This window comes from Erinaceus europaeus, chromosome 10 (assembly GCF_950295315.1).
Source record: "Erinaceus europaeus chromosome 10, mEriEur2.1, whole genome shotgun sequence".
Lineage (NCBI taxonomy): Eukaryota > Metazoa > Chordata > Mammalia > Eulipotyphla > Erinaceidae > Erinaceus > Erinaceus europaeus.
The window spans coordinates 82,891,101-82,906,148 of record NC_080171.1 but is presented as its reverse complement, the minus strand read 5'-3'; the positions used below and the strand labels follow the sequence as shown (position 1 = coordinate 82,906,148).

The 15,048-nt window shown below is 47.6% G+C and overlaps 1 protein-coding gene across 8 annotated transcripts in view; it reads right to left on the bottom strand.

The window, feature by feature from the left end:
• Nucleotides 1-3,847: 3,847 nt before the first annotated feature.
• Nucleotides 3,848-15,048, bottom strand: part of COL27A1 (collagen type XXVII alpha 1 chain) — a 156,648-nt gene continuing 145,447 nt past the window's right edge. For 3 of the 8 annotated variants that reach the window (XM_060199997.1, XM_060200000.1, XM_060199999.1), the window contains 8 exons: nt 14,949-14,966; nt 14,687-14,722; nt 14,295-14,321; nt 13,830-13,895; nt 12,164-12,335; nt 9,980-10,089; nt 8,210-8,428; nt 3,848-5,845 (listed from right to left, as the gene is read on the bottom strand). In XM_060199997.1, the coding sequence (XP_060055980.1) occupies nt 5,627-5,845; nt 8,210-8,428; nt 9,980-10,089; nt 12,164-12,335; nt 13,830-13,895; nt 14,295-14,321; nt 14,687-14,722; nt 14,949-14,966 (867 nt within the window). In that variant the 3' untranslated portion in view covers nt 3,848-5,626. Of the gene's footprint in view, nt 5,846-8,209; nt 8,429-9,979; nt 10,090-12,163; nt 12,336-13,829; nt 13,896-14,294; nt 14,322-14,686; nt 14,723-14,948; nt 14,967-15,048 lie in introns of those variants that run through there. The other 5 variants (XR_009552080.1, XR_009552081.1, XR_009552079.1 and 2 more) reach the window with 4 other exon arrangements.

The window sequence follows — 15,048 nt, the reverse complement described above, 5'->3', positions numbered from 1 at the left end:
GGTGTGAGACATGAAGACTTGTCCCTTACAGCAAGTCAGTGATGGTACTCTCCTGGGAAGAGATTGGCCCTCATCATCCTCACTGTCCCTCAGGCTGTCCCTTGGTCTCATTTATCATCCAAGAGACTTTTCTAAGGGTACTCAGCACTCACCACCTCCCCACACACACAATGTGATTTTCTCCAGCTTACATTTCAGGGGTGCTAGAGCATCTCTATAAATGGAGGTTCTGGGCAGCCCTCCCCAGGCTGCCCCTCCATCTGGCCCTGGAGAAAGGTCAGGAGATGTTTGGCAGGAAAGAAAGTGGCAGAAAAGCAATCAGGGCTATAGAGTAAGATGACAGCAGAGTGCTGACCTTGGGTCAGTTACTTAATGCCTCAATTTCCCTACCTGAAAAATGGAACACTAACATCTGCTGCATTGGGTTGTTGTGAGGACTAAACCAGTTGAAGTTTATAAAATGTTTGTTAATAAAAACAAATTTGCATTACCTATTATAATTACTGTCACCATCATTTTTTTTTTTTACTGATTTATGTATTTCTTTTTCTATATTGGGGAGATTAATGGTTTACAGTCAATAGTAAAATATACTAGTTTGTACATGTATAGCATTTCCCAGTTTTCCACATAACAATTCAATCCCTCTAGGTCCTCCTCTGCCATCATGTTCCAGGTCCTGAACCTTACCCCCACTCCTGAGTCTTTTGCTTTGGTGCAATACACCAGACCCAGTCCAAGTTCTGCTTTGTGTTTTCTTATTTTTCAACTTCGTTGTCACCATCAATTTAATGACTGCTGGTGTGAGGAGGACAGACTTCCATGTGACCTAAATGCTTCAGTGACTGCAGGATACACTTATCAAAGACATCAAAGTATAAAAATAAGCCTATCTAGGTTCAAGAAAATAGGATATTTTGCCCCATTTGCCAGATCAGGAAACCTAAGGTTCAGAGAGGTAAAGTCACCGGGTAAAAGTCACACAGCAGGTGAAACTTAGGCAATCAGGGAAATAGACCTCCTTGAAATGACACATTTCCTGGGAAAGCCAGTTTAGTCAACTTTATTCTTCAAAGCAAGGGTTAAACTCTGTCTGATTTTATTTTATTTGAAAAATATTTTTTTATTGGGAGCCAGATGGTGACGCACTTGATTAAGCATGAACCAAAAGCAAGGACCCAGGTTTGAGTCCCCACTCCCCACCTGCAGGGGGGGAGGCATCACAAATGGTGAAGCAGGACTACAGCTGCCTTTCTCTCTCCCTCTCTCTCAACTTCTTTCGATAAAAACAAAAAAATTTATTCAGCTATTGGATAGAGACAGAAACTGAGATGGAAGGGGGGGACAGAGGAGAGAGACACTTGCAGCACTGCTTCACTGGCTCATGAAGCTTCCCCTCTGCATGGGGACTGGGGACTTGAACCCATGTCCTCGTGCATGGTAACATGAGTTCAAATGAGTAGTACATCACCACCCAGCTCCTAAGCTCTGTGTCTGATACCTAATTTGCATTGGTCTTGTGATCTCCTGGGAGGAATACTCTGGTCCTTTTTAGGAACTTTGTGTCTTATAGCTGAAGAAAGATGGGGAAAGACCTGCTTATGTTTAAATCCTGTTTCATGATCTTTAGCTTCCACATGTGAAAAGCCAAGGGGAATAACCTGTGTCTGTCAGTGCCTGGCTCAAAGGCCAAAAATTATAGCCACTCCTACTTTGGTATTAACTACTATTGGGCCTAACCATATGGAACCATGGTCAAAAGCAGCTGAAAGCCATTCAATTGCACATGGCGACTCTGCTATTACTGATCATGTATCTGTGGTTGGCAAGTAGGGAAGAACAGATAATCTCTATTCTGCTATTCTGGAGAGAGAGAGAGAGAGAGAGAGAGAGAGAGAGAGAGAGAGAGAGAGGGAGAGAGAGGGGGGACCAGGTCCAGGGAGAGGGTCTGGCCCAAGCACAGTCATCTTAGGCAGTCTCTGAGACTGGAACCTGGCTGCCACTCTGCCATCTTGGCTGCTCCTCCCTCCCTTTCCCAGCACACAGCAGTTGGCCCCTATGTCATGTGACTACTCACTGCTGAGGCTTGATTCACTGTGGACAGAGCAAACACAGGCTGGCTAGGGCTTTTCCCAGTAGTTGGCCTGGGAATTCCACGCTGGCTCTTGCCTGGCACTTAGTTGTGCAACATGAGATTGGGAACTGTGGCTACTGGTTTCTCTGGAGCCTTCTGTTCCCAACAGCCTTCTGTCCTGCCCATTCCAGTCAGGAATGAGGTTTCCCAGATGCAGCAGCCTTTCTAACCAGTCTACAGGGGCCTCCTGGAGTGAGAACCTTCTGGGGGTCATAGAAGTCACAGTTTGAGTGTAGTCCTTCTCTGCCCCACTTGCATCATTGTTTTGACTCATCTCTTCCAGGGTCCTCTAAGCCACACACATGATGCTGCCATCCACAGAACCCTGTGTAGATGTCCCTCCTGTTTTCCTGGTGCAGCCCACTGTTTCCTGCATGGATTCATCCTAGCACCCTAACATTCACTTCAGACCCACCCAGCCAGTCCTGTTCTCTGACACAGGCCTGCTGATGGTCTTGCTCTCAAATCTCTTGTTTTCCTGCATCCTACCTCAAAGTACCACTTTGAACTACTTGCTGTTTCCACTGACAGTTTGGAGTCAAGGGTAGTGGCAACTTATACTGGCAGCTCAGGGTATGAGCCAGGAAGGCACCCTGGACAGGACACACTTCTGTCAAAGGACATATCACATACATGCACTCACTCAGGCTGTAATGGGCCAATGAGCTGATGTGTGATAGGAAATTTTCAGATTTTAGCCCCTGGATATGCTTATAGTATGTGCTTATAAGATTGTGATACATTTGTAGGTAGGCCTCAATACAGGACAGAAAGACTGAAAAATATAACAAAGAACTAAGAATGTGTAGAAAGTCTGAGATAGGGCAGGCGGTTAGGACAATGATGCAGGCTGGCCTTCACTAGGTGAGCGAGTGATAAGAAGTTGATGAAGAGTGATAAGAGATGATGAAGGTCAGAGTGAACTACTGAGAAGGCAGATTCTGTAATCCTGGCTAGCTTCTGCTCTCCTAAAAGGGACCCACCCCTCTCCAGTGGTGTATCTTGTGTTAAGGCTAAACTTTCTTAGACACAGCTATGCAGGAAAGAGAACAGAGAAAGAGAACTAAGGCAACCAGATCCTGAGCAATGGGTACAAGTCCCTCCCCTTCACCTTGAGGCCTCTGCTTCTGTAATGATGCTTCTTGCTCTCAAGCCTGTACCCCCTATATAAATCTGTACCATCTCTTTGTTCGATGCCCGAGTTATCAGAAAGATCTGAGCTCCTGGCCTGCGCATAAGTAAAAGGCTCCTTTCTTCTGCTCACCTCAGCTTCAGTCATCTTGATAAATAGAGTTCCTTAACAATGAACTTGGCACATATATTTTAGGGATTTAGGAGGAAACTGGAGCACCCAAGAAAAGTGCATGAAAGTGCATGAATAAGGGAGCAGAAAGCACAAACCCTACCCAGACAGTGGCTGTCATTAGGAATCCACCAGCATGCTAACAAAATGATGGGATACTGTTATTCGAGGGCCTGCTGTACTGTTAAAGCTGTCCCAAGGAACAAATGCTATAGGCCCTGTGAATGGCTTCACTACTCATGCTCCCTCCCACTCCACTTCCAGACACCAGAGTTTTCTTTGTCTGCCCTCATTTGGGAAGGAAGCAGTAGGAGCGGGACATCCTCTGAGTCACTTCCCACCCTAGCCAGAAACAAGACCCCTGCCCTCAGCCCCTGGACTTTTTCAAAGAAGCACACATCACAGGTAAGTCATTCCATTGCCTCAGTTTTAAATATTTATTTAAAATCCAGAAGGGAAAAGGAGAAACAGAACCCTGAAGCTAGGGCTTCAGTACACTGACATGTGGACAAACAGGGACAAGGACAGCAGGGGGACCCAAGAACAAGAGGGGGGAGACTGGCAAGGAGGGAACTGCAAGCACTGAGATGAAGCCCAAGAGCCAGGGGGGGGGTCTGCAGCTGGTGGGGGCCAGGGTACAGAGGGTCTGGAGGCAGGAGGGTGGGCCACAGTGAGGTATTAAATAATGAAATTCAAATCCAATTCCCCAAAAGACACAGCTCTAGGGGAAAAAATAGACACAAATAGACTTTTCACATAAAATTTCCCCTTCTATAAAAATAATAATTCCATAGTTTTAAAATATTGCCTGAAAATGCAATATGAGTGCTGGTTGGTTCACGGATAGAGTAGCATTCAGATTGCAACAAATATCTCTAATTACGTGGGACACCCTGTGAATTCTTCCATCTCCTCAGCTCATGGTTGGCTCAAGTTCAGAGCTAATGACATTGGGTTTCTATAGGATTTAGTGACAATGAAAAAGCTAGGTTGATAACTGAATCTTGAATGGACAAACTCCTTCTGAGTGGCATGTGGCTTCAGTAGGTGGAGCTGTATTATATTCCATCTTTAAGGCCAGCCTGGGCTCTTATAACTGGTGGCTTCCAAGGTCAAAGGTGCTTTGAGATCCTTGCAGTCTAGGCTATAGCCTCCAGAACCGCTGAGAGTCCCTCCAGGATCCTGAAAGGCGGAGTCAAACTCCTTCATGCTCACACCTCTCACTGCCTTAAGAGGGCATACATTTCAAAGACCCATAAGTTAAAAGGTAAATCTTTCTACTTGTGTTCCTGGTAGATACTTTTAAAATATATTTTTGGCTTTTTTAATTTTTTCATTTTCTCTTTCTTTCTTTTTCTTTCCAATACCCCTTCTTTAGCAGATTACCTGGTGAGCATTAGGGAGAGGCTGGCTGGGAAAAAAATTAAACAATTCTCCAAACTTGAACAGTTGGAGGAGAAAGAAAGACATGGTTGAAAGCCCATGTCAAAATGTTCCTTCAAAGTCTGTAGGGGGAAAAATGGTAGCACCTTTAGAATCTTAAATAGGTTTTTTTTTTTCCTTTAGAAAACATCACATACAGTATGAGAAGATTGTGAGCACCAGCAATTTCATAGTGGGAGGTAGCAAACATGACTCCCCCAGTCCTAAGTGCTTCTTGCTCCATTGCCCCCCACCCCCTGGCTGCTCTCTGTCACCCTCTCACCTCCTCCCCATGGGAACAGAAATCAGAATCCACTTTCCTTCTTGTGTTTGTTTAAATAAAATATATATACTCCTTTCTTTCCTTTTTTCTTTTATGTCTCCCCTCTCATATTGCACATCAAAGCTCCCTGGCAGAGACCAGCTGACAAATACCCCCTTCCCTTCAGCTGTCTTGAAAATCTGGGGGCCCTTTGGGCAGGAAGCCAGGGAGGGCAGGCAGGGGCCATGGAGTTGGGAGACAGGCCTTGGAGCTCAGGCATGCTGCAGGCTCAGCGTGCTCTCACTGGCTCTTTGGTTGCTCTCTGGGGCTGATCTGGAATCTGCTGATCTGCTGTTCGCAAGGATACCCAGTTTCCTGCTGCTCCCAGTCACTCCTACTACACAGACATCTGGGGCTGCCCAAGAACACCCTGGGCACACCTACCCCAGGGGCCCTTCTCTTCTTCCCTTTCCCATAGGGCCAAGAGGAGCCAGGAGGTCTGAGGTCAGAGGAAGCACGCAGGTCCAATTTCTAGGCGGTACTGCTTCCCTGATGAGGCAGAGGGAAGGTTGTCCACGCTGACAATGGGCAGCTGCTGAGGGTCCTGGGTGCGGAAGGTGAAGAGTGTCTGATGCCAGCGGCCATCCTGGACCTGAGAGCAGTGGGACAAGGGCACACACACCCACCAAGTCCACATCACACAGCATCTACACTGCTCCCTCACCTTGGGCCAGGATTTTCATTTTGAAAAAAAAAAACAAAAACCTTTAAGTTTTCCAAGAGAGAGAAAGCTACTAAATCACCACTCTGACATATGCATGCAAGTCATGAGCTCTGCCACTGATCACAATATTTATTTATGATTTTTAGGGTTTTATCACTTTGTCTTGGTGCCTGTACAACTCCACCATTCCTGCTAGCCATTTTTCTTGCTTTCTTTCTTTTTGATAGAGGGTGAGAGAAAGAAATAGAGAGGGAGGAAGAGACAGAGACCTGCAGCACTGGGTCCTTGCACATGATACTATATGAGCTCTATTACTATGGTTCTGCCATGATAATAATATTTAATGTGTGTGTGGTATTTCATTATGGTAATGACATGTTTGTCCAATGGCTCGTTCCATTTTTTTATCCTTTAAATATATTATCTACTAATGATAGAGGGGAGAGAGAATTAAAGTATCACTCTGGCACACAAAAACTGAGGGCCATCACCTGGATCCTCACCTCCCCAGAGCCCTGTACCACTAGGAAAAGAAAGATAGAAACAAGTTGGGGATATGGACCCAACTGCCAAAGCCTATGTCCAGTGGAGAAGTACTTATAGAAGCCAGACTCCCACCTTCTGTGCCCCCAAAAGAACTTTGGTCCATACTCCCAGAGGGGTAAATGATAGGGGAAGTAGACCAGAGGACTCTGTACCCCTATTCTACCAGGACCCGACCTTTGTCACCAGGTATCTTGTTTTTTATACCATCAATTAAAGGGAAGTGAATCTGGAAAACAACAGAAGAAGACAGGCACAGTGTTGCTTATCTGAGAGAGAAGAGGAAAAACAGAAAGACAGTTGGAATAGTAATAGGTGTAGGGGTGAACTAGAAAGGAAGCAAAGGCAAGACCATTGAAAAAAATGGCAAAAAATATACATATATATACATAGATAGATAGTTATAGGATCAGCCCATATCAGTGACCTTGGGAGAACAACTGCAGTTTCTAATAGAGGGGGTGGGACAAAGAACTCTGGTGGTGGAAACTGTATGGACTTATACCCCTATTATCTTACAGTTTTGTAAATCAAAATTAAATCAGTTAAAAAAAAAACCCTGAAGGTCAAACTTGGGACATCATACTTGCAAGTCCATCAATCTAGCCACTGTATCCCTTCTGGGGTCATCAATTATTATTCTTATAAATAATAATAATCATTATATCTTAGCCTTTGCCCACTGTCTTCTTTCATTGGAAAAAATTCTAGAGGTAAACTACTTTGCTGGATCAAAAGATAAGTATATGTAGTTACTGCCCAGGAAGGTCTCTATCAAGTATTTTTCCATATAGTTTTGTATGAGAGTATTGGTTTCTCCACTTCCTTATTAGCATTGCATATTATCAGTTTTGTTTAATATTTTTTAAAAATATATTATTTACTTATTTTAGAAAAAGATAGAGAAATAGAGATGGGGAAAGGAGAGATAGATAGATAGATAGATAGACAGATAGATAGACAGAAAGACAGACAGTACTGCTTCACTGCTCATAAAGGTTTCTTTCACCTACAAATGGAGGCCAGGGGCTTGAACTCAGATCCTTATGTACCATAACATGTACACTCTATTAGGTGAGCCACTTCCTAGCCCCCAGTTTTGTTTAATCTCATGAAACTTCTGCATTTTAATAACTTTCTATCTTCTTTCCCAATAATCTATCCTGTTTGGAATATTTGAAAAAACTAAACAATGCCCAGAAAAGAAATTAGTTCAGCCAGGGTGGGGACAGAGAGAAACATAAAAATATAACCACTGGGAGTCAGGCTGTAGTGCAGCAGGTTAAGCACAAGTGCAAGGACGGGCATAAGGATCCCAGTTCAAGTCCCCCAGCTCCCCACCTGTAGGGGAGTTGCTTCACAAGCAGTGAAACAGGTCTGCAGGTGAAGCAGTGAAGCAGGTCTATCTTTCCCCCTCTCTGTCTTCCCCTCCTCTCTCCATTTCTCTCTGTCCTATCCAATAATGATGACATCAGTAACAACAACAGTAATAACTACAACAATAAAACAACAAGGGCAACAAAAGGGAATAAATAAATAAAAAGAAAGATTTTTTTAAAAAAAAGAAATATAATCTCTAAAAACCAGCCTTGCAAATAAGTGCAGCAGCTGGCAAAATTTTTATCAGCTTGAACCTTCCCTTAGGAGGTTTTTAGAGAGGAAGGCGAATAAAAGCAATTTTATAAGACACGCTATAATAAAATGGTTACACAGATGCGAATCATCTTTATCAGACTAGTGTATAAAATGACTACATATCTGTGATAAGCAAGTCTTTCCATGTGTCCCTGCAGGAGGGATCCAAGGGGCTCCCAGAGTTACCTTGCAGCCATCCAGGGACACCTCTGGCTGAAACTGACCCCCAGCTTCAAAGATCTGCCCATTCCAGGCCCGGAAACGAACAGCATGCTTGGTTGGGGTCTTCCCGGTGCCCTCCTGCCACACAGTCATGTTAAGGCAGTGGACGGTGATGTGCTGTGTCACCTCGGAGCTCAGCAGGTGCAGAAAATTCATCTGGACCCGACTGATGGCAAACTCCATCTGTGCAGAGACACAGTAGTGCAGGGATCAGGCTCTGTGTGGGGATAGGATAAGCCCTTTCCTGGCAAACATTTCCAAGCACATTCCTAGATATGTGCCCACTTGAAAAACAGGCAAGTTGAGGTCTGCATGGGCCTGTTCCTTAGTTGAGGTGTAATAAGACCAGGAAAGGACAGGAGTTGCCTGACCGCAGGGCCAGAGCTGTGGGTGGCCACCCCTATTGCAAGGAGGCCTCTGGTACAAAGTGGGGATCCAGAGGCCCAGAGAGGAAGAGGATATTGGTCAAGACTAAGAGGGTCCTAGAGTGCAGAGGAAGCTGGGAGAGCCTCCTAGATCCCTCCGAAGTCCCAAGAGCCCTGTGGGCTGGGGTGGATGCAGTGGAAATGGCAGGCTGACAAGACTACGGATGGTTTCAGTGGCATTCAATTCTGATGGAGATGGTGACACACAGTTATCTGTTACCCTAGGAGCTAACTCTGGCCTCACTCTCTGCTGGGTGACTTTGCCATTTGGCTCTTTGAGATCTCAAAGGCAGAAGGAAAAGAGTTCATGTTTTCTGGGGGACTCAGCACACAGTTGAGCATCAGCACATGGGAGGGACTCAGTCTCTGGGTGGGCCATGGTGGTCAGTGCAAAGCCCCAAGGGGAGCTCCTCAATCTGAGGACTGCCAATGGGCTGGACAAAGGGGGTCTCCTCCTCTTCTGGCAAGCAGCTCCTTTCACTGTGGATCTATGGTTCACAGAGGGAGGGAAGGGTGCTCTGTGGGAAAGGCTGCATCCTGCTGCTGCCACTGCCTGCCTTAGTTTGCTGCTAAACTCTCAGCTCAGAGATGGGCCCATGGTAGTGGGCCAGGTGGTGGAGCAGTGGGTTACGTGCAAGGACCGGCAAAAGGATCCTGGTTCGAGCCCCCGGCTCCCCACCTGCAGGGGTGTCACTTCACAAGCGGTGAAGCAGGTCTGCAGGTGTCTATCTTTCTCTCCCCCTGTCTGTTTTCCCCATCTCTCTCGATTTCTCTCTGTCCTATCCAACAATAATGACAGCAATAACAATAAAAATAACAACAACAACTATAAACAATAAGGGCAACAAAAGGGAAAAAATGGCCTCCAGGAGCAGTGGATTTGTAGTGCAGGCACTGAGGTCCAACAATAATCCTGGAGGCAAAAAATAAAAAAAGAGATGAGAACATGGTAAATGGGCAGTGAACAGTCATGCCCTATTTGCATGTGAATCCACCAAGTCTTGGATAAGCATCACAACAGCTCAGGCTTTCCCACTAATGGCTCCAGATTCCCCAACACAGTCCTGTTTGTCCAGCGTCACTAGGCAGGATTCCAGCTGAAGGAGATTCTATTTATACCAGTCCCAGACAGTCCAAAAGACTTCAGATACCATAGGCTTAAAAGAATCCATCCTAGATGAGGACATGGAGGCTCAGAAAGAGGGAGTGAATTTCTCAAGGTTGCACTGCAGGCCAACATAAGTGGGCACCTGCCTGGAGTAGGCTGAAGGAAATTGGGCCAGACGGTAGGGGCAGGGCAACTGGATACCTTGGAGGCCGTGATGGGTTTGAGACACGTCTGTCCACCATGTGTGAAGTTGCAGGAGACTTCAATGGTGTCAGAGGAGCAGCCCAGGTTTGGATCCACCCAGTAGGTACCTGCAGGCAGCATGGAGTGGAGGGGAAGGGAGGGGAGGTATATGGATAAGGCAAGGGAATCAGGATTTGGTTCTGAAGGAGGATCCTTCACTGGTGACCCACTGAGGCCCAGCTGTGCATGAAGTTGGGAGGAGGCAGCAGGGATTCTGTGAGCTCCAGAGGGGGAAGACAACCCTCTGGGCAGAGTGCACAACTGGCAGAACCTTCTGCAGTGGGCACATGGAGGAGTGATTATACCCACTGCTGTTTCAAAGTGTCCATTTTATAGAGGGGTCAACTGATGTTGAACCACTCACATTTTTAATTGCTTATTTATTTTATTACAGAGGCAGAGACAGAGAGATACCAGAGCATAGTTCTGGCCAGTGATTGAACCTAGGACCTCAAAGCATAAAAATTCTATAGTCTAACCACTGAGCAATTTGCCTGGCCAGCCTAGGGACTTGGGTTCTCTCTCTTTTCTCTTTCCTCCTTGGTTAAAAGATTTTATTTACTGTTTATTAAGTTAATTCTCTCTCTCTCTCCCTCTCCCTCTCTCTCCCTCTCTCTCTTTGCCACCAGGGTTATCACTGGTGCTTCATGCCCCTGCTCCTGGTAGCATTTTTTTTTTTTTTTTACATTTTCAATTAAGGGTGAGTGACAAAGAGAGCAAGAGAGTGAGAGAGAGAGAGAGAAAAGGAGGGAAGGTTAGAGAGAAAGGAGGGAGGGAAGGAGAGAAAGAGGAGAGAGAGAGACAGAGAGAGAGAGAGAGAGAGAGAGAGAGAGAGAGGCTGTGATTTGTAATACTCTTCCACTGTTCATGAGGTTTTCTCCCTGCAGGTATGAACTGGAGGCTTGAACCTGGGATGATGCACATAGAGACTTATGTGCTAGTAGTTGGGTGGTAGCACAGTAGGTTAAGTGCAGGTGGCGCAAAGTACAAGGACCAGAAGAAGGATCCTGGTTCAAGCCCCTGGCTCCCCACCTGCAGGGGAGTCGCTTCACAGGTGGTGAAGCAGGTCTACAGGTGTCTATCTTTCTCTCCCCCTCTCTGTCTTCCCCTCCTCTCTCCATTTCTCTCTCTCCTATCCAACAACGACACCAATAGCAACAGTAATAACTACAACAATAAAAGAACAAGGACAACAAAAAAGGGAATAACTAAAATATTTAAAAATAGTTTTTTAATAAAAAGAAACTTATGTGCTCTATCAGGTGCACCACCACCCTTCTCTATTATTATTATTATTTTATTTTAACCAGAGCGCTGCTTATGGTGCTGGGAATTGAACCTGGGACCTCAGAGCCTCAGTTATGAAAGTATTCTCCATAACCATTATGCTATCTCCCCAGCACTCCCTAGGGGTTTAGGGATCATCTGGATACAGGGTTTTCCACTATGGCTATGGCTCCTGCCAGGACTACACCCCATCTCCTGAGCAACTCTACTGGCACCTGGTTTCCCCACCAGCCTTGCAAGAGAGCCAGAGGCCCCACAGCAGAAAGAGGGGTCAGACAGCCCCTGTCCACTTTGCTGTACTGCACGGAGGAGAGTGGCTGGGCAGTGCCTACATAGCATGCCCCAGCTCATGGCCTTGTCACTGGCAGGACTGACAATGCAACCCACATGTGCCTGCCTTCAAGGCTTTAGTTCTTTCACCACATCAGCTTACAGTGAGAAGAAAGGTACAGATAGAAAAGGGCGGTGCCTGCCACCCCTGAAAGCCATGCCAGGCCCTCCAGTGAGTGACTCGCCTTCCCCTTGTGGCAAATATCTTGTCTCATTGTGCTGGAACAGTCTTTTCCAGCCTGCTCATTTGTGGGCTCCAGCAGGTGGAAACTGTACCCCTTGTGTCTCTCATGCCAACTCCCAGATCCCTAGGAAGCCCACAACCTGATACATCACACAGATCAGTGTGGGACAGTTTGTTGAGTGACTGCCTAAGCACTTGTCTCCTCCAGGACAGAATTGTGGCCAAGATGAGACAAGAATCAAGCATTCCATCTCCCCAGCTCCTCTGGGGAGCTCTTTTCCCATACCCAGAACCACCCCAGAGCAGGAAGCCCTTCCTTCAGACCCCTTGGGTTGTCCTACCATCCACCATCTTCTGCTCACAGTCCATGAGGTCCCGGCAGACCCGGGCTGGGTTCTCTTTGGTGCCCAGGGGTGTCTTAATGCTCTGGATGAGGTTGCTGAGGTAGTGTAAGGTTTTAAAGATCTCTCCTCCCTGGTCCAGCACCAGCCGCTCTGCATAGCTGGAACCTTGCTGTGGGGAGAGATGGAAATCCATTCTGTTGGTCCCTTAAAGTCTGTGCCTCTACCAGCCCAAGCTCTTTCTCCTTGAGAGAGGTCTCTGAGTTCCCAGGGTCTAGGTTGGGATGTGCCACACAAAGAAACTGGGAACCAAGGACTGGGGGGTGACCATGATGACTTAGTCCCTGGTGCATGGAGCAGATAAGGCCACTGGAGAGTAGAGAGGGATTGCACCTGTGCTCTGCTCCAATAGGGTAAGAGAAGGTTCCTATTAGGCATCCAGATATAGAACTTAGACTCACAGGGCCAAGTCCCAGGGATGAGGATTTTAGTGAGACAGGATAGATATCTCTGGGGGGATGAAGGGATGAGGGGACGAGGGATGAGGGGATCTACAGAGTAACAACAGTCAGAAATCAGAACTAAATAAGCCGTGTGTGTGTGTGTGTGTGTGTGTGTGTGTGTGTGTGTGTGTGTGTGTGTGTGTGTGTGTGTGTGTATTGCTTGCCTAGTCCATTTTCTCCACTTGAACAGACTATATCTTCCAGGCTCCTTTGCTGTGTCCAGGGAGGCGAGGTCACAAGACTGCAACCAATGGCTTGGGAACAGAGTACTGTTCACAAGGTCTTCTCCCATGTGGTGTCTAGGGCCACCTTGTGGTCACTTGTGGAAAGGCAGAGAGCAGAGCTAGGCCTCTGGGATAGCTCTGTGTCTGAGATGCACTCAGCAGTCCACTACTCTTGGCTCAAACCCTGTGGGAAGAGCTAAGTGGATAAAAAGCTCTACATTCTCATCATTTTCAATGCATAATGTCAGGGACTCCTGAAGTCCAGAGAGGCGTAACTGAGCCCTAGAATATAAGCTCCCCGTGTACTCCCATTTCATGGAGGGGGAGGTCCTATCTGCACAGCAAAATAGGTATCAGGCTCTTTGATGCCACTTTTCCCATGGATGATGAGTCCTGAGAGTGTCAGCTGAGTCTCAGTGGTCCCCAGAGCGGAATACAGGGCTATATCTGGGGGAGTGTTGGAAGAGGGGACAGTGAGTTCCCTGTTATGGGAAAGAGGCAAGGCAGAAAAAAAAGCTCTTCCAGGAGCTCTGCTAAGGACACCTGAGAGTCTTCTCAGCCTTGGTCTCAGAGCCAAACTGATCATGGTCCAGGGACTTAGCTTCTGCTCCAGTGGTGGGGCTGAAACAAGGTAGCTTCTGCAGGCACAGGCCTTGGATCAGCAATGACTCAGAGACCCTGAAAAGCCTTTGGGATAAAAAAGCAAAAGGGCCAAGGCTATGTTTTTGACTCCTGCCATGGCTGATACCAGCTGTCTGACCTTGGTCTCATTGCAGAACACTCTGGGCCTCAGTGAAAGCCCTCCCCCCACCTGTGGGTGAGAGAAGACATCAAGACCAGGGCTCTGAAGGCCCAGGTGCAGGCCACTTGGGAGACACAAACTGTTACTTCTATTCTTCCCAGGAAGGGGGTCCCATAGGACAGGCCTCCTGGAGGTACCTCTGCTCTCAGTACTCCATTACTGTCCACCCAGGTCTGAAATGCTGCCCCAAGGTCATCTTGCTGCTGTGAAAGATGAAAACAGTGTATACATTCCAGGCCTTCCAGAGCACCTCCCACCCCCCACACCTCATGCCGGCCACACAAAGCAGGAATTCCAGCACCTGGACACTTTGACTTTGGCCAAGTCACATGGCCTTTGTAGAACTCTGTCTTTCTTCCCCTTGCAGACAAGATTCAATTCTTGTCCTTCCCTGCCCTCCTCCCCTCCCTCCCAGAACAGTCTTAGTTCTTCTTTCACTTAAGGGTGAGTGACAAAGATCCAGGGCCTGGCGTGAATTGTGGGGAGAGGCATCCTGGCCATCTCAGGCCCAGCTTGGGGCTCTAGCCAGACAGCCAGAGATGGCGCTATGACTCCCTCCCTCTGCCTTGCCCCAAATAGGCAAAAGAGCGTATTCAACTTACAAAGTGGAGAGGGCTCCCTGGAGGACCCTGTAAGAGAAGAGGCTGGGTCAGGAGTGATGGTGACTGGGTGCTGGAAGTTAGGCTTCAGCGAAGGGAGGACCCACCAAGCTGGTTTATACCCTTCCAGGGTTCTGTTCCCACTGGCTGGTTTATACTCTCCTGGAGCTCTGGTTGCCCTGAGGCTGGCCTATACTCTGCTGGAGCCTTGTCCCTGCTGGGCCCTGGTCCTGTCAGAGCTGGTCTACATTCTCCCAGGAGTCTACTGACCATAAGAAGCTTGCAAGGCCTATGCGGTCAAGGTCAAGCAAGTGTTTGCTGGCCAAGCCTGGGGTCTCCCTAAGAGGAACCTGTCCTCCTGCCTGAATCCCAGAGGCACGGGGCACCATACCTACCGGGGGGCCGGGCCTTCCTCGGGGGCCAGTAGGACCCTGGAGGAAGAGAAGGACAGTGAGGTGCTGGTCAGAGGCCTTTGTATCCCCCCACCCCAGGCCTCCTGAAACAGACCTGATACTGGGGACAACCGCACCCCTGTCACGGATGGGTACAGGTGGGACGATGGAGGTCCAGAGGGAAGGACATGCCCTGGGACATCAGGAGCCACAGGAGGGGGACCCAGAGTGCCCACCCATTCTACTCACACCCCAGCCCACTCACCCTCGGACCTTGCAATCCCTGGAGGAAGACAAAAGCAGGAGAAAGTTAGGGGGGCTGGAGAAGAGCCCACACCTCCCCAATATGCCTCCCACCCACCCAC